At 41.3% G+C, this 25,774-nt stretch overlaps 1 protein-coding gene across 1 annotated transcript; it reads right to left on the bottom strand.

Moving 5' to 3' along the window:
- Window positions 1-3,875: 3,875 nt before the first annotated feature.
- On the bottom strand, window positions 3,876-15,369 carry LOC110521749 (GDP-L-fucose synthase). The gene is made up of 10 exons (XM_021599583.3): window positions 14,974-15,369; window positions 9,754-9,914; window positions 9,499-9,613; window positions 9,042-9,170; window positions 8,886-8,959; window positions 7,348-7,481; window positions 6,657-6,788; window positions 6,467-6,546; window positions 6,215-6,314; window positions 3,876-5,999 (listed from the first exon to the last, which is right to left on the bottom strand). The coding sequence occupies exons 2-10, from the start codon at window positions 9,912-9,914 to the stop codon at window positions 5,944-5,946; spliced, it is 981 nt and encodes a 326-aa protein (XP_021455258.1). The 5' UTR covers window positions 14,974-15,369; the 3' UTR covers window positions 3,876-5,943.
- Window positions 15,370-25,774: the final 10,405 nt, after the last annotated feature.

Raw genomic sequence — 25,774 nt, 5'->3', positions numbered from 1 at the left:
CCATGATCACTCTGGATGAACTGCAGACATCTACAGCTGAGGTGGGAGACTCTGTCCATAGGACAACAATCAGTCGTATATTGCACAAATCTGGCCTTTATGGAAGAGTGGCAAGAAGAAAGCCATTTCTTAAAGATATCCATAAAAAGTGTAGTTTAAAGTTTGCCACAAGCCACCTGGGAGACACACCAAACATGTGGAAGAAGGTGCTCTGGTCAGATGAAACCAAAATTGAACTTTTTGGCAACAATGCAAAACGTTATGTTTGGCGTAAAAGCAACACAGCTCATCACCATCTCCACTGTCAAACATGGTGGTGGCAGCATCATGGTTTGGGCCTGCTTTTCTTCAGCAGGGACAGGGAAGATGGTTAAAATTGATGGGAAGATGGATGGAGCCAAATACAGGACCATTCTGGAAGAAAACCTGATGGAGTCTGCAAAAGACCTGAGACTGGGACGGAGATTTGTCTTCCAACAAGACAATGATCCAAAACATAAAGCAAAATCTACAATGGAATGGTTCAAAAATAAACATATCCATGTGTTAGAATGGCCAAGTCAAAGTCCAGACCTGAATCCAATCGAGAATCTGTGGAAAGAACTGAAAACTGCTGTTCACAAATGCTCTCCATCCAACCTCACTGAGCTCGAGCTGTTTTGCAAGGAGGAATGGGAAAAAAATTCAGTCTCTCGATGTGCAAAACTGATAGAGACATACCCCAAGCGACTTACAGCTGTAATCGCAGCAAAAGGTGGCGCTACAAAGTATTAACCTAAGGAGGCTGAATAATTTTGCATGCTCAATTTTTCAGTTTTTGATTTGTTAAAAAAGTTAGAAATATCCAATAAATGCCGTTCCACTTCATGATTGTGTCCCACTTGTTGTTGATTCTTCACAAAAAAATACAGTTTTATATCTTTATGTTTGAAGCCTGAAATGTGGCAAAAGGTTGCAAAGTTCAAGGGGGCCGAATACTTTCGCAAGGCACTGTAACCTTATGTCTGTGTGGATGAAAGCGCTTGCCTGTGACATCCTGTATAGGAGGATACTTGCCTCTGTCTGGCTGCAAATGTGAAAGTACTGTGGTAAAGCTGTGGTCTCAAGATTTATTACAGTACTAAACAAAATTACAATATTCTACAAGGGATTATGGAGGCAGGATTGTTTGCACCCTGTGTGTACAGTACGCATGATAGACCAGTCTCTTTGCTTAGGTTGTGTAGATTTGTAGTTTGGATTTGAGTTATGGAGAGGACTAGGGAGCAAATTCTAACATTCACTGAAGTTGAATTTTCCCTTAGTCATGTATTGATGTCAATAGGACACCAATTTAATTTAGTCTGAAGTAGCAGTTAATATTTGCCCATAAACCACTAAATTGCTCTAATAAGGTACTTTTGACTTGACTAAATGTTTGGACTGTGAGGTTGGGAAGATTTTTTTTTCTTCTCTGAACTATTTTGGTACTTTGAGTTTGAACGTCACCTATACAAATCTTTTTGCCTTTTATTTCAATAATGCAAAGTTTGTATAAACATTTCTATGTGCCCTTGTCATCTGGGAAGAGCAGGACACTGCAAACCAGTCATTTAGTAAATGTTTTATCTTAAAGGAGATCACGTGAAAAGAAAGTTCAATGACACGCTTTGACTATATTAGTTGACTAGGGAATGGCTTCCCAGACACAGATTAAGCCTAGTCCTGCACTATGGAGATCAGAGGTCGACCGATTAATTGGAATGGCCGATTAATTAGGGCCGATTAAGTTTTCATAACAATAGGGGAAAAAAATAATATTTTTTTTTACACCTTTATTTAATCTTTATTTAACTAGGCAAGTCAGTTAAGAACACATTCTTATTTTCAATGACAGCCTAGGAACAGTGTGTTAACTGCCTTGTTCAGGGGCAGAACAACAGATTTTTACCTTGTCAGCTCAGGGATTCAATCTTACAGTTAACTAGTCCAACGCTCTAACCACCTGCCTCACGAGGAGCCTGCCTGTTACGAGAATGCAGTAACAAGCCAAGGTAAGTTGCTAGCTAGCATTAAACATAATCCATCATAATCACTAGTTATAACTACGCATGGTTGATGATATTACTAGTTTATCTAGCGTGTCCTGCATATAATCGATGCAGTGTGCATTCGCGAAAAAGGACTGTCGTTGCTCCAATGTGTACCTAACCATAAACACCAATGCCTTAAAATCAATACACAGAAGTATATATTTTTAAACCTGCATATTTAGCTAAAAAAACTAGTGTCACTTCTCTTGCGCTCATTGCACACAGAGTCTATGCAACAGTTTGGGCCGCCTGGCTCGTTGCGAACTAATTTGCCAGAATTTTACGTAATTTTGACATAACATTGAAGGTTGTGCAATGTAACAGGAATATTTAGACTGATGGATGCCACCCATTAGATAAAATACGGAACGGTTCCGTATTTCACTGAAAGAATAAATGTCTGGTTTTCGAGATGATAGTTTCCGGATTCTACCATATTAATGACGTACGGTTCGCATTTCTGTGTGTTATGTTATAATTAAATCTGATTTGATAGAGCAGTCTGACTGAGCGATGGTAGGCACCAGCAGGCTTATAATCCAGCAGCTCTGCTGTTTGACTTCAAGCCTATCAACTCCCGAGATGAGGCTGGTGTAACCGATGTGAAATGGATAGCTAGTTAGCGGGGTGCGCGCTAATAGCATTTCAAACGTCACTCGCTCTGAGACTTGGAGTAGTTATTCCCCTTGCTCTGCATGGGTAACGCTGCTTCAAGGGTGGCTGTTGTCATTGTGTTCCTGGTTCGAGCCCAGGTAGGAGCGAGGAGAGGGACGGAAGCTATACTGTTACACTGGCAATACTAAAGTGCCTATAAGAACACCCAATAGTCAAAGGTATATGAAATACAAATGTTAGAGAGAAATAGTCCTATAATAACTACAACCTAAAACTTCTTAACTGGGAATATTGAAGACTCATGTTAAAAGGAACCACCAGCTTTCATATGTTCTCATGTTCTGAGCAAGGAACTTAAACGTTAGCTTTTTTACATGGCACATATTGCACTTTTACTTTCTTCTCCCACACTTTGTTTTTGCATTATTTAAACCAAATTGAACATGTTTCATTATTTATTTCAGGCTAAATTGATTTTATTGATGTATTATTTTAAGTTAAAATAAGTGTTCATTCAGTATTGTTCTTATTGTCATTATTACAAATAAATAAAAAATAAAACAAATTGGCCGTATCAGCTTTTTTTGTCCTCCAATAAATCGGTATTGGCATTGAAAAATCATAAGCAGTCAACCTCTAATGGAGATTCTAAATTGTGTTTGCCATTAGTCCAAGACTAGCCTTAATCTGTGTCTGGGAAACCGGCTCTAGAATCCATTATTAATCCAACTTGAAATTATGCCACATTCACATGCCATCAGAAACTGGGAACCTTCATGTTGAAATGAATGTCAATTATTTATGTAGAGATTCATATTGGCTCATTCTGATAAATGAGTCAGAAACTCAGGACCATTGTTCTACACGTTAGCAAGTTGGAAAATTCACCCCTGGTAGGTCACTCCCAAGTATTTTTTAAGTTCATGGGGACACTGTACAACAAAAATATAGGTCTCAGAGCACTGAAATGATGTATTGCAACAGATTTAGCTAAGAATTTAAATCTATACACCACTGATCAACCAGACAGGTGTTCCACATGCCTTACCTCACCCCACATGGTGTAGAATGAAGTTTGCCTGGCCTGGGGTGAATTTCCCCCACTTCACCCAGGAGCCACAACACTGCTTCACTGTTCTGCACCAAGGCAAGGCCGAAAGTAGTTGTACAATGACATCCAGACAGTGGTTAAAATAAACATTCTTGATTTATTCTCAGCCTGCCACCAATATACATACTGCACCCTTTAAAACAATTAGTTTTTTGTAAAGATAGATATAAAAGAACCTCTCAAACCACCTAGTATTCTACACTGGACAAATAAACACATGTAAAGTGTTGGTCCCATGTTTCATGAGTTGAAATAAAAGATCCCAGAAATGTTCCATACGCACAAAAAGCTTTTCGCTAAAATCTGGTGCATACATTTGTTTACATCCGTTAGTGGGCATTTTTCTTGGCCAAGACAATCCTTCCACCTGACAGGTGTGGCAAAACAAGAAGCCGATTAAACAGCATGTTCATTACACAGGTGTACCTTGTGCTGGAGACATATGGCCAATCAAATGTGCAGTTGTCACACCACAATGCCACAGATGTCTCAAGTTGAGGGAGCGTGCACATGGCATGCTGACTGCAGGAATGTCCACCAGAGCTGGTGCCAAATAATTGAAAGTTAATTTCTCTACCATAAGCTGCCTCGAACGTCGTTTTAGAGAATTTGTCAGTATGTCCAACCAGCCTCACAACCGCAGACCACGTATATGGAGTCCTGCGGGCGAGTGGTTTGCTGATGTCAACGGAGTGTCAGAAGGTGGCAGTGGGGTTATGGTGAGGGCAGGCATAAACTATGGACAACACAATTGCATTTTATCTATGGCAATTTGAATACACAGAGATACTGTGACGAGATCCTGAGGCCCATTTTTAATCTGTATCTGTATTCCCAGTCATGTGAAAGCCATAGATTAGGACCTAATGTACAGATTTCAATTGACTGATTTCCTTATATGAACCAACTCAGTAAAATCTTTGAAATGGTTGTATATAGAACAAAAATATAAACCCAACATGCATCAGATGATACAGTAGACAAATTGTGAGTAGTGTGAACAGCCCACTCTGTAGAACAGAATTCACCAGAGCCTTCGTATTGTGGTTTATTTTTGGACAATTCTATTCCTATGGTGTAGGCATGATTATAGCGAGGGGGACAGGGGAGACGAGACAGTGGAGTCCATCTGGTCACTCCAGACATAATTTAATAGGATGCGTCCCAAATGGTACCCTATTCCCTACATAGTGCTATAGGGCTCTGGGTCCAAAGTAGTGTACTATATTGGGAATATGATGCAGTTTGGGACTCATCCAAAGTGGTTTAGACAGAACGTTCAGACAAGCCCAAACTTCACATTCTTCAAGGAATTTCAGCGACATGTTCTCTAAATGAATTGTCATTCACACAAATGTAATGTGCACGCCGCCACCTACATTTAACATTATAATTATTCCACAATACTGAGAGATCAACTCAGACACTACAAGCTACACTGCCAATTCCACTCACTCCAGCACGAGCCAACATCAATCTGACAAGACAATGTAATGACAGATAACGTTCTTCATGCGAGGTCTGATTAGTACATTCTTCAGTTCTAGAACCTTCAGCTCCTGAAGATTTGACTCCCCATGACCTCTTCCTGCTCCTGCCTTCCTGGGACTGTTGCTTGACAGCCAATCAGATCAAGTATAGGTAACTACATACTTTAAGTGTGACTGAGTAGTGGGAGTTTCAAAAGAAGTGAGTAGATCAACAGCGATGGAACATCAGGGGGGGATTTTACTAAACTAACATATGGAATTGTTTTAAGACGGTCATACCATGGATTATTTAGCTATTTGATTTAGAATTGTAAGACCCCTGTAGGTATCACCACTTTTTTGGGGGGGGATAAAATATTGAATTTGGCTCTTACTACTATAACCCATAGCAACACACTCACATTGATTACAATTTTGGACAGGTACATTACATTTAGAATGTAACCTACCCAACCCTGGTGGTAGGTTAGGAAAAGGGTTAGCTAAAATGCTACAGTTGTCAACAATCAACTCGTCGTGCAGCCCAATCTGAGTGGCAACAAATCTGCCCAATTAGCGGATTCGCTTTCTATACACCGGCTTCTGTTGATCCTCCCACTGTCAGACACACTCCATGTATGCAGTCACCCACGACTCAATCATATTGAAGGAATATTCACTTGCGGGCGTTGTCGTAATTGGCCACGAACCAATCACACGTCTGCTTCAAGGCTGCGACAAGAGGGAAGAGGGAAGAACAAAAAGGAGAATCAGCAATTGCGAACGTTAATAAAAAGATGGCTGAATACAGATACATTATTTTAGAACAATAATTTTTGAACTACGGTGTGCAACATGGTTCAATGTGCAAATAAAAATAATGTTTTAAAATCAGCCCAATCTACTTTTGTTTTTTTTCTAATTGCCGGAGTTAGAGAAGTAGGTACCTTGTTTGAAGGGGGTAAAGGTGAAGTTGGGGTGGTGCTGCAGCAGCTTGGCGTTGCTGGCAGTCTTCTTGAACTGACCGTCCGATTTGGTAGTGTCATACTGGAGGTCATGAATTAGGGAATCAAACACACACGGGTACCACTGCCACTACTACTGGCAGGTTGTGCGTGTGTGATAGTGAGAGAATGAGTACAAGAGAGAGGGTGTGTGTTAGCGCTGTAATCTGGCCATGCAGCCAGGTGAAAGGATACAGTCACTTGACCTTTGAACCCCAGCGCCTCGACGACGGCCTCGGCTGCCTCCTTGATGGACACCTCATCCTCCTCACCAACTAAAATACAAAGTGAGAGGGAGACAACACTGAATCCTGAAAATAATATTTTGTTTAATGTGTGTGTTTATGCGTGCGTGCGTGTGTGTGCGTACAAGCGCAAGGCTCACCAGACAATATAATGGGGTCCACCTCATGGTACTCTCTCAGCACCCAGAGGAAGAGACGCGCCAGGTCCAATGAGTAGATGAACTGCCTTCTGGGAGTTCCTGAGCCCCACACCACCAAAGGACTGCCCTCCTCTAACACACGGATGAGTAAAGGCTTGTTAGAAGAAATATAATTTCCCGTGGGCAGATTCTGCGTGTAGACAGGGAGAATCTACCAGGGATGAATGGGACGTGTGAGAGCCGAGCAGCATTAGTTCAGTTATTTTTTAATTATTTCCTCACTGGCTAATTGGACGTATTAGGACTGGGCGAAGGTGGTGCTAAAACTGCTTTGCCTCGAGTGCTTCGGGCATGTGCCCACACAAGAGCTTATTTGGCTGAGAGCTTCCTTTCGTGAGGGCGGGGACGTCGTTTTTGGCAGAACTAAGAATTTCTAACACTATGAACACAGAGTTAATCACGCAACTGACCAAGTTCTGCAAATCTGGATTAACAGAGATTAGATGTAGGGAGGTATACTGTAAAGGTTTTATACAGTTAATAAATGTAATACACTTTTGTATACATTCAGAGCTATAAACCGAATTGCAGTATACAGACCCCAAAAAGATAGCAGGCTACAGTTGGCTGGAGAATAAAGAAATAGATATCGTTATAGCTATTAGTAGGTGTTGTGTAGTTGTTATCTTACTTTGAGCAATGTAGGCTTTGTGTATGAGACCTGGTAGTACATGTCCATCCTCAATGTTGAAGTTATCATGAGGACCAAACACATTTGTTGGTATCACTGCTGTGTAGCACCGCCCATGCTTCTGGTGATACGCCCTGCAACACACACACACACACAAGTATTTGGACACCTGCCCGTCCAAAATCATGGGCATGAAAATGAAGTTGGTCCCCCCTTTGCACTTGGCAGTCCCGTTCTGAGAGCTTATGTTGCCACCACATAGACGTGCTCCTAGACGTTTCCATTTCACAATAACAGCACTTACAGTTGACCAGGGCAGCTCTAGCAGGGCAGAAACATGATGAACTGACTTGTTGGAAAGGTGGCATCCTATGAAAGCGCCATGTTGAAAAGGCACTGAGCTCTTCAGTACGGTGCATTCTACTGCCAAAGTGTATGGAGATTGCAAGGCTACGTGCAGGATTTTATACTCCGGTCAGCAATGAGTGTGGCTGAAATAGTCTAATTCAATTTGAAGGGGGGTCCACATACTTTTGGCCATACTACGCACTTGGTTTGAGGAGTTAGGAGTTTAACGCGGGATAACCGGTAACACTGAAATTAGCCAGGTACATTTTTACCCTGTACCACCGAAATTAGCCAGGTACATTTTTACCCGGTACCACTGAAATTAGCCAGGTACATTTTTACCCGGTACCACTGAAATTAGCCAGGTAAATTTTTATGGCAACGAATCCTTCAGAACTAACATTGATAAGATCAAAAATCGGCATTAAGTAATAAAATGAAGACGGCACTTCATCAAGCCTAATTTCGCACCATAGCCTGCTAAATTTACAAGATAACTATTCGATTGATGTTTCAGCATTATCCCAACGAAGAGATCGGCGTTCGACTAGCCACGTGCGACATGCACGCAGTTACATGCCTGCTAGCTTTAGCAGGACAAGCAATATCCATGGTCGTAGTACAGATGAAGCCAGAGCTGGAACACGAAGGTAACTGAAGCTGGCTAGCTTTAGAAAACCGTGAGTAGATCTAGCTTCAAAACGTAGTATACCCTTCTGGTCTCCCTTGTAATAAAGGTTAAAGACATGCTCCGGAACTTTGGCGACTACTAAGTATTTTTTTAAACCTCCCGCTTTGGGCTGGATGCATTAATGTGTAGTTTACACATGCATAATCTATGAGCAGAATTACTGTCTTACCTCAATTAGCCACGACATCCCTAGTTTGAAAGCGACTGTTTTCTGGGAGCTGTGCTGAGTCATTTCCCCCAATTTGTTTTACTGTGGGCCAGCTCCCTTGCAATTCGAGTTCCAGCCAATCAGCTTTAGCCCCTTGCCATTTGAGTGACAGCTAGGAAGATGCAAACAGCAGAGCGAGAGAAATCGCAATGACGTGGTGCACATATCTGCATATATGTGGCATATTATGCACATGTTGGGGACCACTTTTGTCTCGTGACCGCTAGTTTCATAACTGGCTAAAAAGTACACAAAAGTACCGGAGAAACTTTAAATAAAACAAGCACACACCTATTGTGGACATCGATCATTCTCTTAGCGTAGGCGTAACCATAGTTAGACTCATGAGGAGGGCCGTTGTGGATCTGGAAAAAAAGATGAGAGTCAACTACCATCATGTCTACAACACACACACACACACACACACACACGCACGCGCGCCGTTACCATGGTCTCGTCAATGGGGTAGGTAGTCTTGTCAGGGAAGATGCAGGTGGAGAGACAAGAGACCACCCTGACAGCGTCTACCTCGTGTGCTGCCTGAAGAACGTTGTCATTGATGTAGATATTGTTCCTCTGGAGACCATGGATATGGATGGATGAACACATTGGTAAATAAACATGATCAAAATCACACATGGATGGATAAGTTTGAGTCCCCATTGGCACCCTATTCACGATATACTGTAGTCTACTACTTCTGACCAGGGCCTATAGTTAGTGATTAGGGTGCCGATAGAGATGTCAACTTGCACACTCCTCATCATGGATTTTAAGACATAGGACTGGTAAAAGTTTCCACCATTGTAAAAGTAATGTGAGAAAATTGTGCAAGTGCACACTTCGGGAACAGTGTGGAGAATCGGGATGCAGCCCGTTTCATCACAACTCCTGAACCACTTACCCAGAAGTCTAGGTTGGCCCTCATGTTCTTGAAGAGCCCTCCCACCATGGCTGCCAGGTGGATGATGTGGGTGGGCTGGTGCTTCTGAAACACAGCCCGTGTCTCACCCATGTCCCTGAGGGAGCACACACACGAGTTAGCTTGACTTTTCAAAGACACAGGAACTCAGAGGCTGGGCGACAAAGCCACCCAGAGCAAGGACTGAGGCAGGTGAGGGAATGTTGGGTCAGGTGTGTGTGTGTGTGTAGCTCTCACATGAGGTTTGCGTCCTTAGACGAGAGGAAGATCCACTCCTCTCCCTCCCTGGCCCCTCCCTCTTCTTTGACCACATGTTCTATGGCCCTGCCCACCAGACCAGTTCCCCCAGTCACCAACACCCGCATAGGACCATTTTGATCCACTTTACGATCTCCCATCTGCGCACGCACACACACAGAGAAATGAGGGGAGGGGAGCAGGAGAGAGAACAGTGATTTGCTTACATGTAGATCGGTGAAGTTCAAGGTAATCTACAGTTGAAGTCAGAAGTTTACATTCACCTTAGCCGAATACATTTAAACTCAGTTTTTTACAATTCCTGACATTTAATCATAGTAAAAATTCCCTGTCTTAGGTCAGTTAGGATCACCACTATATTTTAAGAAAGTGAAATGTCAAGATAGTAGATAGTAGAGAGAAGGATTTATTTCATCACATTCCCAGTGGGTCAGACGTTTACATACACTCAATTAGTATTTGGTAGCATTGCCTTTAAATTGTTTAACTTGGGTCAAATGTTTCAGGAAGCCTTCCACAAGCTTCCCACAATAAGTTGGGTGAATTGTGGCCCATTCCTCAGCTCGCACACGCCTTTTCAGTTCTGCCCACACATTTTCCATAGGATTGAGGTCAGGGCTTTGTGATGGCCTCTCCAATACCTTGACTGTGGTCCTTAAGCCATTTTGCCACAACTTTGGAAGTATGCTTGGGGTCATTGTCCATTTGGAAGACCCATTTGCAACCAAGCTTTAACTTCCTGATGTCTTGAGATGTTGCTTCAATATACCCACATAATTTTCCTCCCTCATAAGCCATCTATTTGTGAAGCACCCCCAACAACATGAGTCTGCCACCCCCGTGCTTCACGGTTGGGATGGTGTTCTTTGGCTTGCAAGCATCCCCCTTTTTCCTCCAAACATAACAATGGTCATTATGGCCAAACAGTTCCATTTTTGTTTCATCAGACCAGAGGACATTTCTCCAAAAAGTACGATCTTTGTCCCCATGTGCAGTTGCAAACTGTATTCTGGCTTTTTTATGGTGTTTCTGTAGCAGTGGCTTCTTCCTTGCTGAGCGGCCTTTCAGGTTATGTCGATATAGGACTCATTTTACTGTGGATATAGATACTTTTGTACACGTTTCCTCCAGCATCTTCACAAGGTCCATTGCTGTTGTTCTGGGATTGATTTGCACTTTTCGCACCAAAGTATGTTCATCTCTAGGAGACACAACGAGTCTCCTTCCTAAGCGGTATGACGGCTACGTGGTCCCATGGTGTTTATACTTGTGTACAATTGTTTGTACAGATGAACGTGTGTTTATTTAGATTTTTCCATGATGTCAAGTAAAGAGGCACTGAGTTTGAAGTTGGCCTTGAAATACATACACAGGTACACCTCCAGTTGATGTCATAGCTTTTAGAGTTACTAAAAGACTAATCTCCTCCAACAGCCGTCTCTTTCTTTCTGTCAAGCCCGGGGACGAGGCTACACACAGTAAAGAAAAAAAAATATCCCTTTGACAAATCTACAGTTTGTCAAAAGGGTGGGTGTGTGATACATACGCCTACACTTACAGGTTCTGGGACACGTAGTGAGACACAATGAGGCATTGTCCCAGCATTTTGAAAAGCATTTTGAAAGATTAAATTCCTTTAGTAACCAAGAAAGAATCCAAGAGGGAGTGGACTAAAACACTACTAGTCTATTTTTTTACTAGCCTGAGTGCCAGTCTGTTTGTGCTATGACAACTCCCTGTCACTCATTGTCATGTTTAGCTTGACAATGACAGCAATAGAGTACACAACAGTATTTTATATAGATCTGGGTAGATTTGAACTAGATTGAATATAGGGTATTAACCTAGGCTTTTCACAGGAAGAGGTAGAGGATGTAACTTCAAGGATGTCATTTCAAAAGAAAATTTTCCAAAATCAACAGCTGGCCTAATATACATTTCATGTTATGTATACTGTAAACACAGCATTTAACAATTTCTAAATACTTTGAGTTCATAAGGATATCATTCAATTGAAATAAATAAATTAGGCCCTAATCTATGGATTTCACAGCTGGGAATACAGATATGCATCAGTTGGTCACATATACAGTACCTTAATAAAATAAAAGTAGGGGTGTGGATGAGGAAGCCAGTCTATCTCGTGTGACCACCATTTGCCACATCATGCTGTTGATTATGGCCTGTGGGATGTTGTCCCACTCTTCTTCAATGGCTGTGAGAAGTTGTTGAATATTGGCGGGAACTGTAACACGCTGTTGTACGCGTCGATCCAGAGCATCCCAAACATGCTCAACAGGTGACATTTCTGATGAGTATGCAGGCCATGGAAGAACTGGGACATGGTCAGACTTCCAGGAATTGTGTACAATTCGTGCGACATGGAGCCGTGCATTATTAGGCTGAAACATGAGGTGATGGGGGCAGATGAATGGCACGACAATGGGCCTCAGGATCTCGTCGCGGTATCTCTGTGCATTCAAATTGCCATCGATAAAATGCAATTGGGTTTTTTGTCCGTAGCTTATGCCCGTCCATACCATAACCCCACCGCAACCATGCGGAACTCTGTTCACAACGTTGACATCAGCAAACCGCTCGCCCACACAACTCCATACTAGGGCTTGGCGGTATACCGTATTTTACGATATACCGGTATTGAGGCATGGACCGGTTTGAGTTAACTTTACCTTCTATAACTGTACTTGAATGTTGTTTTTTTAAATGCGATACACCGTGTGTAACGGCAATTTAAAAAAATAGTTTCCTCTTCAAGCAAACCTAGCCCCGCCCTCTGTCACTCAAGGAGCGCATTCTCTGTTGCTCGACCACGAGACACTTGCTTTCAGTCTGCATGGTCAATGTAGCACAAGCAACAACGTTGATGACGATGCAGTTTTCAGTTGGCTTCTTAATGGAAAATCCACTACGGTCAATTAGACAACGATGAATTCTACCAATCTCTTACATTCAACCATACAAAGGACCTAAAAACTGAATTGAAAGGGCTCCTCACAGAAAGGAGAATGGCTACATTTCAGACAATGAGTTCAAATGTATTTTCAATGGCAGCCCGCATATGGCTTCATTCTTATCTTCCAAAAGTCCACAAGAATCTTGAAATCCCCCCCAGGCAGACCAGTCATTAGTGGTAATGAAAGTCTGACAGAACCCATCTCTAAGTACATTGATTACTTTATTAAGCCTTTTCTGCTGTCACTCCCAGCCTATCTTCAAAATACCACAGATGTATTGAACAAAATCAAGGGATTTAACAATATAGGTACAGCTTCCTTTTTAGTCACCTTGGATGTGGAGTCTCTATACACCACCACTGAGCATGAACAGGGTTTGGCAGCTATGCACCGTTTCTTGAGAACCCGGCCTGAGACGGATGCCTCCCACAGAATTCATTGTCTCACTGACTGAATGGACCCTCAATAATAACATTTTTGTCTTGTAAGTATAGGCTTGTAAGTAAGCATTTCACAGTCAAGTCCACACTTGTTGTATACGGCTCATGTGGCAAATAAAGTGAGGCATTTCAAATCAATCAGTGCAACCATTGATTGCACAGATAAAGTATTTTGTTGACACAGCTTCTAAAATGGAGTATCAAGTCAAGCATTTAATTAACTGCAAAACCACACTACATATTGGAGTGTCCACAGTGGAAGGTGTTCTACATTGGACGGACAAAGAGAAGCCTTCAAGACCATTTTGGAACAGCTTTATCCAATCAAACCTGATTTGAAGAGGGAGTGGTTACATAATACAAACTGTAACGAGTACTTTTGGGTGTCAGGGAATAGAATTTAAATCATTATATTTACATGATTCCAACTGTTCACCCAAGTGTTTTGCTCTAGATCGTAAGTCAAATCGCAACATATGGTTATTGTTTGCCCATATCGTTCAGCCCTACGCTGCAGTGTGGAAATGATCTCAAATGAGTGCAGGAAATGCAGAAATTGATCAAATGCTGAAAATTGTTTTATACTGTTCAATTCAACCAAAAACAATCAGAATGGATTAAGACCCATTGCAATCACTTAGAATGTGTTGCCACCCTAGAGTTACACACTACTCAAAATATATTTTGAACTTTTATTATTTAAAAACATAAAATACCATTTAAAAAAAAAATAGAAGAATACAGAAATATTATATTTTGGCCATATCACCCAGCACTACTCCATACACACTGTCAGCAGGTGTGAGGCTGGTTGAACGTACTGTCAAATTCTCTGAAACAATGTTGGAGGCAGCTTATGGTAAAGATTTTAACCTTTAATTTTCTGGCAAAAGTTCTGGTGGACTTTCCTGGTCAGAATGCCAATTGCACACTCACTCAAAACTTGAGACATCTGTGGCATTGTGTTGTGTAACAAAACTGCACATTTTAGAATGGCATTTTATTGTCCCAAGCACAAGGGGCACCTGTATAATGATCGTGCTGTTCAATCAGCTTCTTGATATACCACACCGGTCAGGTGGATGGGTTATCTTGGCAAAGGAGAAATGCTCACTAACAGGGATGTAAACACATTTGTGCAAAACATTGAGAAATAAGCTTTTTGAGCGTATGGAACATTTCTGGAATCTTTTATTTCAGCTCATGAAACAGCTCAGGACACTTTCCATTTGCGCTGATATTTTTGTTCAGTATAGCTAAGTGTCTCTAAAATACCCTATGAAAAAAATGAATGGTGGAAAAAACTATTTCGATTGATACCATTTCCCTGTTTGACAGCTGGGTTTTATGGGGATTATGACACCTCAACTGTGGGGCTCTATTAGCCCTTTAAACAGAACGTGTAGTGAGTGTCCTTTAGTCCAGTATTGGGCTAGGACGTCCCAAGGATTCTGTATAGCATGGCCCATGGAGGAACATCATGTTATAGTTAGCTAACCTTCGCAATTTAAGAGAAAATGTTATCTAGCTATAACGTTTTTTGAGTGGGTTGAACTGAACCAATGTTACGGTCTGGTGTGTCAGCAAGAGAATGCTTAGCTAGCTAACATAGTATACATCTTTTTAACATATAATAATATACATCATTTAACATAGTTAGCTAGACACGAACAGCTTTCGAAGGAAACGCAATCAAATGTTAATTTTACATAGCAACCTTTGTAATCGAAACTACAAGTATTACTGCTAGCTAGCTACAGTTACAAAAAACGTGTTTTACTTACCAGTTACTCCAGAGCTTGATTCTTCTCCTAGCTATGAAGTTAGATGCTTCTATTAAATGGGATTGTGATTCTGAACAGTCAACCCTCTGCCAGTCTCAACGAAGGACGTGGTTCTTCTTCTTCTTCTTCTTCTTCTTCTTCGATGAGGTTTAAAGGATGTTGGAATCTGTTATATGTTGTATTACCGCCACCTACTAGACTGGAGTACAACTCTCATATTTTTATTTATTTATTTTGCCTTTATTTAACTAGGCAAGTCAGTTAAGAACAAATTCTTATTTTCAATGACAGCCTAGGAACAGTGGGTTAACTGCCTGTTCAGGGGCAGAATGACAGATTTGTACCTTGTCAGCTTGAGGGTATGAATTTGCAACCTTCCGGTTACTAGTCCACCACTCTAACCACTAGGCTACCCTGCTTGAATAAATATCAGTTTTCTATCGCTCATTTGCACGTCACGTCAATGATATCATGTCACCGTGTGGGACTGTGGGTCAATTAACCTTGTCGGAGTTGGCACCCTGATTCTAGATTGTGAGCCAGGCAGGCTACTGCATGTGAAAGTCTCCCACTCAGAAGTATGAGATGGGGAGGGGGGCGGGGGCAGGTTGATCTCAGGTCTCCCCACTGGAAGCCCGAGGTAGGGGGAGCGGGGGAATCTATCAAATAGTGCACTTCTAACTTCTAACTTTCTAATGCAATTAGTCAAAACAGTCACACTACGAAATGCTACCAAATAAACAACAATTCATTCATAATACTGTGAATATATAGTTTCACAGACATGTTGTTGCATTTTTTTCTGGTTTGTGGGAAATGGTTCAGAATACTATAAAAGCAGTCTGCACACCACCAAGGTGTGTTGGGGGGTTGAGTAATGTGTTGATGCTCGAGTGCCAAATCAACACAAAGGGCCAGGAAAAGGTCTAAAGCCATCAGGTTCCCAGTTTAGGAAAAAGAAGAAAGAAGAAGAGGAGAAATTAGCAAAAGATAAAGGTATGCAGCTATGCCATGTCTTTATGAGTATAATATTATGCATTTAATGAAATATGCTAGTATAACACGTATGTTTGTTCGCCTATGTTGCTATGCTATTACACATCGAGTGACAATATACCGTTTTCTGTCCGACTAGCTTCCATAACAGTGGATATAATTTAACACAGTTTCATCATGACAATGTGTGTAGCCTGCAGGTCCTGAGCTCAGTAAGGAGAATTTCCAATGCTGTAGGTTAACTTAAAAGACGTCTGTCTATATTATGCTGATATTTTGTATATTATGTGATATATTGAGTCTTTTGGGGTGACTTATGCCTAGAATTAGCCAAGGTGGTTGTATGGTTAATTTGATTCCTGTTCTGTTCTGAAAATTTGATAAATTATGCATAATGACATGTATATTTAATTGTGCAACAATTTAGAGTTTCAGACACATACTATATTTCAATGCAAATTCAGGGGCACTTCTGAAATATTTTGGAGCACCCTCAGCCACACAGGTGTCTTCACAAACGTTGTCTGAGCCTGAGGATGAGGATGAAGACCCATTTGCTTCCACTTCTCCCCAGCAGGATTCTTCAGGTATGTTTGTGCGCACGTGTGTGTGTGTGTGTGTGTGTGTGTGTGTGTGTGTGTGTGTGTGGGTACACGCACACGTGTTTATGTGTGCATCCCTGCATAACATAAACAAAATAGATAATTATCCTTTTGCAAAGTTTTAAGTTTCCATATTGTAGTTGGTTGGTGTATTCTGAAAGAAACAACAGCCTCTTCGGCTACTGCTGCAGACACTTATGGAGGCTGAGAGGATAAGATGAAGAGAGGTGTTGACATGTCTGACAGCTATTGTGCAGTCTCTGGCAATTAGAAATCTGGCACTAAGGGGACACACACAAACACTGTACTTTCCATCAAATGGAAATTTCCTCAGAGGTTGAACTGATGGCATAATTTGATCCAGTCATGAAAGAGCACCTTAACCGTGTCCAAAAAGGGACCTGGAGTCACAGCACCAGCTACCTTGGCCACCAAATACAGAATGAACTCATTGATTTGTTGAGCGGCAAGGTCATTTCAATAATGGTGAGTGACATCAAACTGGCAAAATTCTTCTCTATCATTCTAGATTGCACCTCAGATGTCAGCCACACTGAAGATTTGTCAGTTGTGATTAGGATTGTGTCACTGAAGGACGAGCCCCACATAAAGGAACATTTTATGGGGTTTCTGGAGGCAGAGGAGACCACGGATCAACATTTGGCATCCCCGATTCTCAAAAGATTAGAGGAGCTAAAAATTCATTTTGAGGACTGCAGAGGACTGTCTTATGATAATGGGGCCAACATGAGAGGCAAAAAAAACAAAGGTGTCCAAGCCAGACTCCAGGAAATGAATCCAAGAGCTCTATTTGTGCCATGTGGGGCTCACACATTGAACCTGGTTGTGGCTGATGCTGCTAAAAGTTTGCCGATGCCACAGGTTACTTTGGTATCTTACACAAACTGTACACCTTGTTCTCAGCCTCCACACAGCAATGGGCCATCCTGAAAAAACATGTGGACATCACTTTGATGATGTGGACTGAAACAAGGTGAGAGAGTAAAGTTGAGTGTCGAGCCACTGAGGTATCAGGCAGCAGCGGTGAGAGAGGCACTGATTGAGGTGAGGCATCAAACCAAAGACCCTGTGATAAAGATTGAGGCCCAGTCCTTGTCAGAGGAGGTGGGATCATACCGCTTCACCATCTGTGCAGTGGTTTGGTATGACATCTTTTTTGTTGTTGTTGAAAACTCTGTTTATTCAGTTTTACACACAGGACAACACAAGACAATATAAATAATATACTCAACTAGAAAAATATACAAATAAAAAAGAATAGCTTTAAAGATACCGTACTTTGGACAGGTTAAGCACACCGGGCAGAAGGCTACCAAGGTTAAAGGGCAATCTGTAGGGACAGAGCAGACACCTCACCATTGTTCCTGTAAACAGACAAGGGATAGGGGTGGAGAAATGCAACCACTCACAGACAGTCATGGCCACAGATGTCACCTGCTGACCCTAGAGAGCCTTTGTTTTTCTATGGTATAGTAAGTAGGTCAGGGCGTGACTTGGGGGTATTCTAGTTATTATTTTTTATGTGGGGTTCTAGTTTAGTTTTTCTATGTTGGTGTTTGATATGAATCCCAATTAGAGGCAGCTGGCTATTGTTGTCTCATTATTATATTTAAGTAGCATTTTTTCCACCTGTGTTTTATGGGATATTGTTTTGAGTTAGTGTATGTTACAACTTTTAGTTACTTTAGTTGTTTGTTTCGTTCTTTCTTTGTTGTTTTGTGCATTTCTAATAAATAATATGTGGAAACCGTATCGCGCTGCAGCTTGGAATTATTACGACGAATGTGACAGAATATCCCATCAAACCAGGACTAAGCAGCGTGCCCAAAGTGGGAAGGAGTTCTGGACATGGGAAGAAGTGATGGGGAGATGCGAAACCCTTCCTTGGCGACAGACGGAAGGAGATAATGGAGGACATTGACGACGACAGGGTTCGCGGCTACAGAAAGCTCAAGGACAGCCCCAAGTTTTTTTTGGGGGGGGCACATGGAGCTGGCGGCTGAGCAGAGGGAAGAGCCAGAGACTGTCAGGGAGGCAATGGCTAAGTTGGGAGAGAGTACTACTCAACATCCGACCAGAGAATCCGGTTAGCAGTCTGGTGCAACCTGTGCCGGTTCCACGCTTCTGGCCTCAAGTGCGCCTCTCCAGTCCGGTACGTCATGTGTCTCCTCCTCACACTCTCCCTGAAGTGCGTGTCCCCAGTCCCGTATGTCCTGTGCCTGTTGGGTTGACACACCTTTTGCCTAGGGACACTAGGAGAGATGAGCACAACACAGAAGAAAGTGCAGCAGGTTTACACGATTCAGACTCCATCTGGACCCAGAGTGGTCTAGGGCCAGTAGGATCAGTCTGCAGCCAGTACAAAAGGGCTCTGAAATTTGCAGCCCAATAGTATGTCTGAAATTTGGTAGAGCTAAACCACCCAATGCTTTAGGCTTCTGTAAATGTTTTCTACCGGTCCTTGGTACCTTGCCATCCCAAATAAAATACATGAATGTTTGATCCAGTGAATTAAAAAAAGATTTAGGAATAAAAATGGGTAAACATTGAAATAAATATAAAAATATAGGCAACACATTCATTTTAATGACCTTAATCCTTCCAATATGAGAAAGAGGTAGCGAATTCCAAAAAGTAAAAGATTGTTTCAAACTGTCTGCTAGAGCAACAATGTTTTCCTGAAACAAATTTGAATATCTCCTTGTCACTTTAACTCCCAAGTAGGTGAATTGATCCCGGACAATCCTAAACTGAAAACTTGCAAAAGAGCACTTTAAAGCAGCCTTATTTACAGGAAAAGCTCAATCTTGCCTAGATTCAGCTTGTACCCTGAGATTGAGCCAAACTTTTTAAGAACAGATAAGGCACGTGGCAATGAGGTATCGGGGTTGGAGATAAACAAAAGGAGGTCGTCAGCATATAGCGAGACTTTCTGCTCCCAGCCCGCCCTGATTATACCTTGAATGGCATCATTAGAGCGTAGTGCAATGGCGAGGGCCTCGATTGCCAAAGCAAACAACAAGAAGAAGAGTGGACAACCCTGTCTGGATCCTATTTCTCACAAAGTCTGGTCAGTGTCTTACTTGGTGCAGCGAGCCTTCCATACGGTGGATGGCTAAGAGCTTGGCTAGGATTTTGTAATCACAGTTTAAAAGCGAGATTGGGCAATAGGATCCACATTCCAGGGGATCTTTGTTTTTCAATGAAATGAAATTGAAATTGAAATTGAAGATTGATAAAGACTATGCGGTAGCTTTGAGGTATTAAGGCACTCTGTAAATAATCGAGACAAGAATGGGCAAAGCAGACCAGAAAATATCCCGTAAAATTTGGTTGGAAAACTGTCCGGACCCGGTGATTTTTTTTTAAACCACTTTTTATTGCGGACACTGCTGTTGCAATCTCCTCAGGTGTAAATTCTTCTTCTAAACAGTCATGGGAGTCTGTATCAATTGAAGGCATATTCAGACCATTAAAGAATGAATCAATCAGCAAAGGGTCTTGAGGAGATTCAGAGGTGTATAGCGCAGAGTAAAACTGTTTGAATTGATCATTGATCTCTTTATGTAAAACTGTGGTGGCACCAGACAGGGTCCTTATTTGTGGGATTAAACGTGAGGCCTCAGATTTACGGATCTGATCTGCAAGGAGTTTACTGGCCTTGTCGCCTAGTTCATACACTCTGTATCGAGCTCGCAAGAGTAACTGTTCAGCTTGCCTGGTAGAAAGCTTGTCAAATTCAGATTGGAGTAGTTGGCGCTCTTTATGTCGATCAAAGGAAGGATCTGTAGCATACTTCTCATCCAATGTAGCTATGGCTTCGCTCAGGTCTCAAAGTCGCTGAGAGCGAGCTTTGTTTTGGTTGGCTGTATAAGAAATCATTTGGCCACGTATGTATGCTTTGAGAGACTCCCATATGGTAGAGCAGGACATACCTGGCATTGAATTAATTTCTAGGAATAAGGTGATTTCAGAAGAAATTAAATTGACAAACTCCTCATCTGAGAGTAAAATGGGGTTAAGACGCCATTGATAACACATAGGAGGTCACTGGGGAAACTCTAGTTCAAGCACTAGATGGTGATTGGTCAGAAATAAGAATACTCTCGTAAGTACACCACCAAAGGTTAGGCAGACGTTTTTTGTCCAAAATTAAGTAGCCAATACTTGTTTGTTTGATGAACATGAGAATAAAAATAATACCGTCGATCTGTAGGGTGTAGGAAACGCCAAGCCTCATACATAGCATATTTTTGAAGAAAATATTGACTAAGTAGGGCACATTTAGATGGGCCTGTAGTTCTTTGTGAGGAATTGTCAAGAACTAGGGACAGGGACATTGTACAGTTGAACCCCCCCCCCCCCCCCCCCCCCTAAAATCAACAAATGGGAATCTAAATTGGGTATAGCAGATACAAAGGAAGAAATTAAACTTGTCATTCCAATTGGGAGCATGAACGCTAGCTGAAACGAGGGGTAGAAAACAGTTTACCGGTTACTATGACGTATTGTCCCTTAGGATAAGCAATAATCTCAGAAGCTACAAAGGGAGTAGATTTATCAACCAAAATGGCAGGCGGTATGACATCTTGTTTGTTTGGGAACTCGGCTGGGGTGTTCAGAGATTGTTATTTTATGGACACCATTTATTTTCCTTTTATGTGAATGCAGCTGTAACTATTATCCACTTTTACCCAGAGATGACTTGCACTAAAGTTCGATGACGATGACTAGCACCTTAAATCTATTGACATGGAACTGCCATGGTCTCGGTCATGCAATAAAACGGAAAAAGATACTATGTGCTCTAAAAAAGGAAAAAGCAGACATCGCGCTATTACAAGAGACACACCTCTGTGATGCTGAACATGCCAAACTCCGCAGAGCATGGGTGGGACAGGTGTATTTCTCATCTTTCAAATCAAACAGTAGAGGTACAGCCATACTTATTCATTAGAATGTTCCATTCATAATTGACAAAAACATATCTGATCCGGAGGGGAGATTTATTTTGATAACTGGGTCACTATATGGTCAACCAATTACTATCTTAAACATATACGCCCCTAACACAGATACTCCTGCTTTCATGTCAAAAATGATAACCCTGTTCAATGAGCATTGTGTTTCCTTTGGCGTGGTGGCCGGAGATTTTAATTGTACCCTTAACCCAACCCTAGACAAATCATCTAAAGTCCCCACCACAAATCCTAGATCTGCAAAGATGTTGAACTCTCTTACTAAAGAGATGGGACTGATAGATATCTGGAGAGAGAATAATAGCTCATCTATGGACTATACATACTACTCTCATTGTAACGGCTTTCTTCCTGGGAAGGAGAGGCGGACCAAAACGCAGCGTGGTTAGATTTCATGTTATTTTAATAAGGTAACTCAACATGAACAGAATACAAAACAATAAATGTAAAAACAGTCCTATCTGGTGCATAGACACAAAGACAAGAAACAATCACCCACAAATCCCAACACCAAAACAGGCTACCTAAATATGGTTCCTAATCAGAGACAATGACTAACATGCCTCTGATTGAGAACCATATCAGACCAGACATAGAAATAGACAAACTAGACATAGAATGCCCACACAGCTCACGTCCTGACCAACACTAAAACAAGGAAAACACACAAGAACTAAGGTCAGAACGTGACACTAATGTCCATAACACCTACTCCCGTATAGATTACATTTTTATCCCTAAGGATTTCATAAATTCAGCCACGTGTACAATTGGACCCATAGCACTTTCAGATCACGCCTTTGTCCACCTCCGCTTTGACCTCTGCAAAATCATCCCGAGGTCAAAGAGCTGGAAATTCAACACCTCCATGTTATCAAACGAAGCGTTCCATACATTGGTAACTACATGGATAGACAACTAAACACAAGATAACAAAGATTCTCCTGTTTCTCCAGCCACAATGTGGGACGCTGCTAAAGCCACACTGAGAGGTCATTAATTGAATATGCTTCCTCTAAGAAAAAAGCAATGGAAGCACACAGGCTAGATCTTGAGAGGGAGCTGGAATGCTGTGAAAAAGTACATAAACAATCCCCAGATAGCACCTCCTGGAGTCAACTTAAAGCAGCCAAAGCCAAACTGAATTTGGACTACACTCGGGAGATAAAAATATGTTTTCTTTACTAAACAGAAATACCATGAGTGTAGCAATAGGCCCAGTAGATTGTACACTCTGACTGCTCTTTTTTAAATTGGTAAGCAAGCAATCATAGCTATCCGAACAGCAGAGGACGAGGTCACATATGACCAAAAAAAGATCAATTTAACATTTCATGATTTTTGTACACATTTTATTACACTCCTCTGAGACTCCATAGAATGAAAACAGACATGTCTCCTAACTGTAAAAGATGTACCTCTGAAAGTGGAACCTATATGCATGTATTTTGGAGCTGTAGAGCGATTGCCAGAATCTATACATACTGCTACACAGAAAATACTAGATGTACAGTATATATCTTCTTAATGCCCAGCAGGACATTATTCTTGATCCTGACAGAGAAAATGTTCTTATGACTATTACATACTTTGCTAAGAAATGCATTATTCTATTGTGGGCCTCTAATACCCCTCCTACATTTAAAATGTGGATTGACCAGATTGTTGTCTTTCTCCCTCTTGAAAAGCTCACTTATGACCTCCGCAAAAGACAGCCCAAGTTTGATAGACTCTGGTCTCCACTACTCAACTATATTTCAAATTGGACAGAGTGAATGGGGTGATTAGGGAAATGAGCAGATACGGGTGGTGTAAGGTGCTGTAAAATCTAACGAGTGAGTGAAGTATATGTCAGATAAAACATTTCACATAATAAATTATTTGCTTGTCGTCTCAGCGATGGCTAGAAACAGCTAATAAGAACCTTGATAGTGCTGCTGCAAGTTTTATATGTTTATTTTTTAAATTGTTCTTTGTTTGTATGTGTATGTGTATGTACATGTATGTAGGATATGTGTATGTATATACAGTGCCTTGCGAAAGTATCCGGCCCCCTTGAACTTTGCGACCTTTTGCCACATTTCAGGCTTCAAACATAAAGATATAAAACTATTTTTTTGTGAAGAATCAACAACAAGTGGGACACAATCATGAAGTGGAACGACATTTATTGGATATTTCTAACTTTTTTAACAAATCAAAAACTGAAAAATTGGGTGTGCAAAATTATTCAGCCACCTTAAGTTAATAGTTGTAGCGCCACCTTTTGCTGCAATTACAGCTGTAAGTCGCTTGGGGTATGTCTCTATCAGTTTTGCACATCGAGAGACTGAAATTTTTTCCCATTCCTCCTTGCAAAACAGCTCGAGCTCAGTGAGGTTGGATGGAGAGCATTTGTGAACAGCAGTTTTCAGTTCTTTCCACAGATTCTCGATTGGATTCAGGTCTGGACTTTGACTTGGCCATTCTAACACCTGGATATGTTTATTTTTGAACCATTCCATTGTAGATTTTTCTTTAAGTTTTGGATCATTGTCTTGTTGGAAGACAAATCTCCGTCCCAGTCTCAGGTCTTTTGCAGACTCCATCAGGTTTTCTTCCAGAATGGTCCTGTATTTGGCTCCATCCATCTTCCCATCAATTTTAACCATCTTCCCTGTCCCTGCTGAAGAAAAGCAGGCCCAAACCATGATGCTGCCACCACCATGTTTGACAGTGGGTATGGTGTGTTCAGGGTGATGAGCTGTGTTGCTTTTACACCAAACATAACGTTTTGCATTGTTGCCAAAAAGTTCAATTTTGGTTTCATCTGACCAGAGCACCTTCTTCCACATGTTTGGTGTGTCTCCCAGGTGGCTTGTGGCAAACTTTAAACGACACTTTTTATGGATATCTTTAAGAAATGTCTTTCTTCTTGCCACTCTTCCATAAAGGCCAGATTTGTGCAATATACGACTGATTGTTGTCCTATGGACAGAGTCTCCCACCTCAGCTGTAGATCTCTGCAGTTCATCCAGAGTGATCATGGGCCTCTTGGCTGCATCTCTGATCAGTCTTCTCCTTGTATGAGCTGAAAGTTTAGAGGGACGGCCAGGTCTTGGTAGATTTGCAGTGGTCTGATACTCCTTCCATTTCAATATTATCGCTTGCACAGTGCTCCTTGGGATGTTTAAAGCTTGGGAAATCTTTTTGTATCCAAATCCGGCTTTAAACTTCTTCACAACAGTATCTCGGACCTGCCTGGTGTGTTCCTTGTTCTTCATGATGCTCTCTGCGCTTTTAACGGACCTCTGAGACTATCACAGTGCAGGTGCATTTATACGGAGACTTGATTACACACAGGTGGATTGTATTTATCATCATTAGTCATTTAGGTCAACATTGGATCATTCAGAGATCCTCACTGAACTTCTGGAGAGAGTTTGCTGCACTGAAAGTAAAGGGGCGGAATAATTTTGCATGCCCACTTTTTCAGTTTTTGATTTGTTAAAAAAGTTTGAAATATCCAATAAATGTCGTTCCACTTCATGATTGTGTCCCACTTGTTGTTGATTCTTCACAAAAAAATACAGTTTTATATCTTTATGTTTGAAGCCTATAATATGGCAAAAGGTCGCAAAGTTCAAGGGGGCCGAATACTTTCGCAAGGCACTGTGTATATAACTTTTTTTTTTTTAAAGCGTGTCACATCTGTGAATGTGGAGTGTGTTTTGTTGGTTGATTGAAAAACAAGAACTTAATAAAACCTTAAATTGAAAAAACAAGTGAAATGACAGAATAATAGTAGAGAGAATTATTTATTTCAGCTTTTATTTATTTTTGTTTATTTCATCACATTCCCAGTGGGTCAGAAGTTTACATACTCTCAATTATTATTTGGTAGCATTTCATTTAAATTGTTTAACTTGGGCCAAACGTTTTGGGTAGCCTTCCACAAGCTTCCCACAATAAGCTGTGAAATAATCTGTCTGTAAACAATATTTGGAAAAATTACTTGTGTCATGCACAAAGTAGATGTCCTAATCGACTTGCCAAAACTATAGCTTGTAAACAAGAGTGGTTGAAATACGAGTTTTAATGACTCCAACCTAAGTGTATGTAAACTTGCGACTTCAACTGTACATGCTGCATTGTTACATTGACATGGGAGTCAACTATGATGGATTGTCACTGTGTTAGTTAATAAAAGTCTCACACAAACCA

This window comes from Oncorhynchus mykiss, chromosome 4, assembly GCF_057628025.1.
Source record: "Oncorhynchus mykiss isolate SJ-2025 chromosome 4, ASM5762802v1, whole genome shotgun sequence".
Lineage (NCBI taxonomy): Eukaryota > Metazoa > Chordata > Actinopteri > Salmoniformes > Salmonidae > Oncorhynchus > Oncorhynchus mykiss.
Note: the sequence above shows the minus strand (reverse complement) of the source record. Positions and strands in the feature narration are given on the sequence as shown.

What these genes read in the sequence shown, in the direction of transcription:
- LOC110521749 (XM_021599583.3), bottom strand. Translation starts at nt 9,914, where the DNA reads ATGGGAGATCGTAAAGTGGATCAAAATGGTCCTATGCGGGTGTTGGTG. An exon ending in ATGATCGATGTCCACAATAG is followed by an intron (nt 7,482 to 8,885) that starts GTGTGTGCTTGT and finishes TGTGTGTTGCAG; the next exon opens with GGCGTATCACCAGAAGCATG. An exon ending in CAAAGCCTACATTGCTCAAA is followed by an intron (nt 6,789 to 7,347) that starts GTAAGATAACAA and finishes TCCGTGTGTTAG; the next exon opens with AGGAGGGCAGTCCTTTGGTG.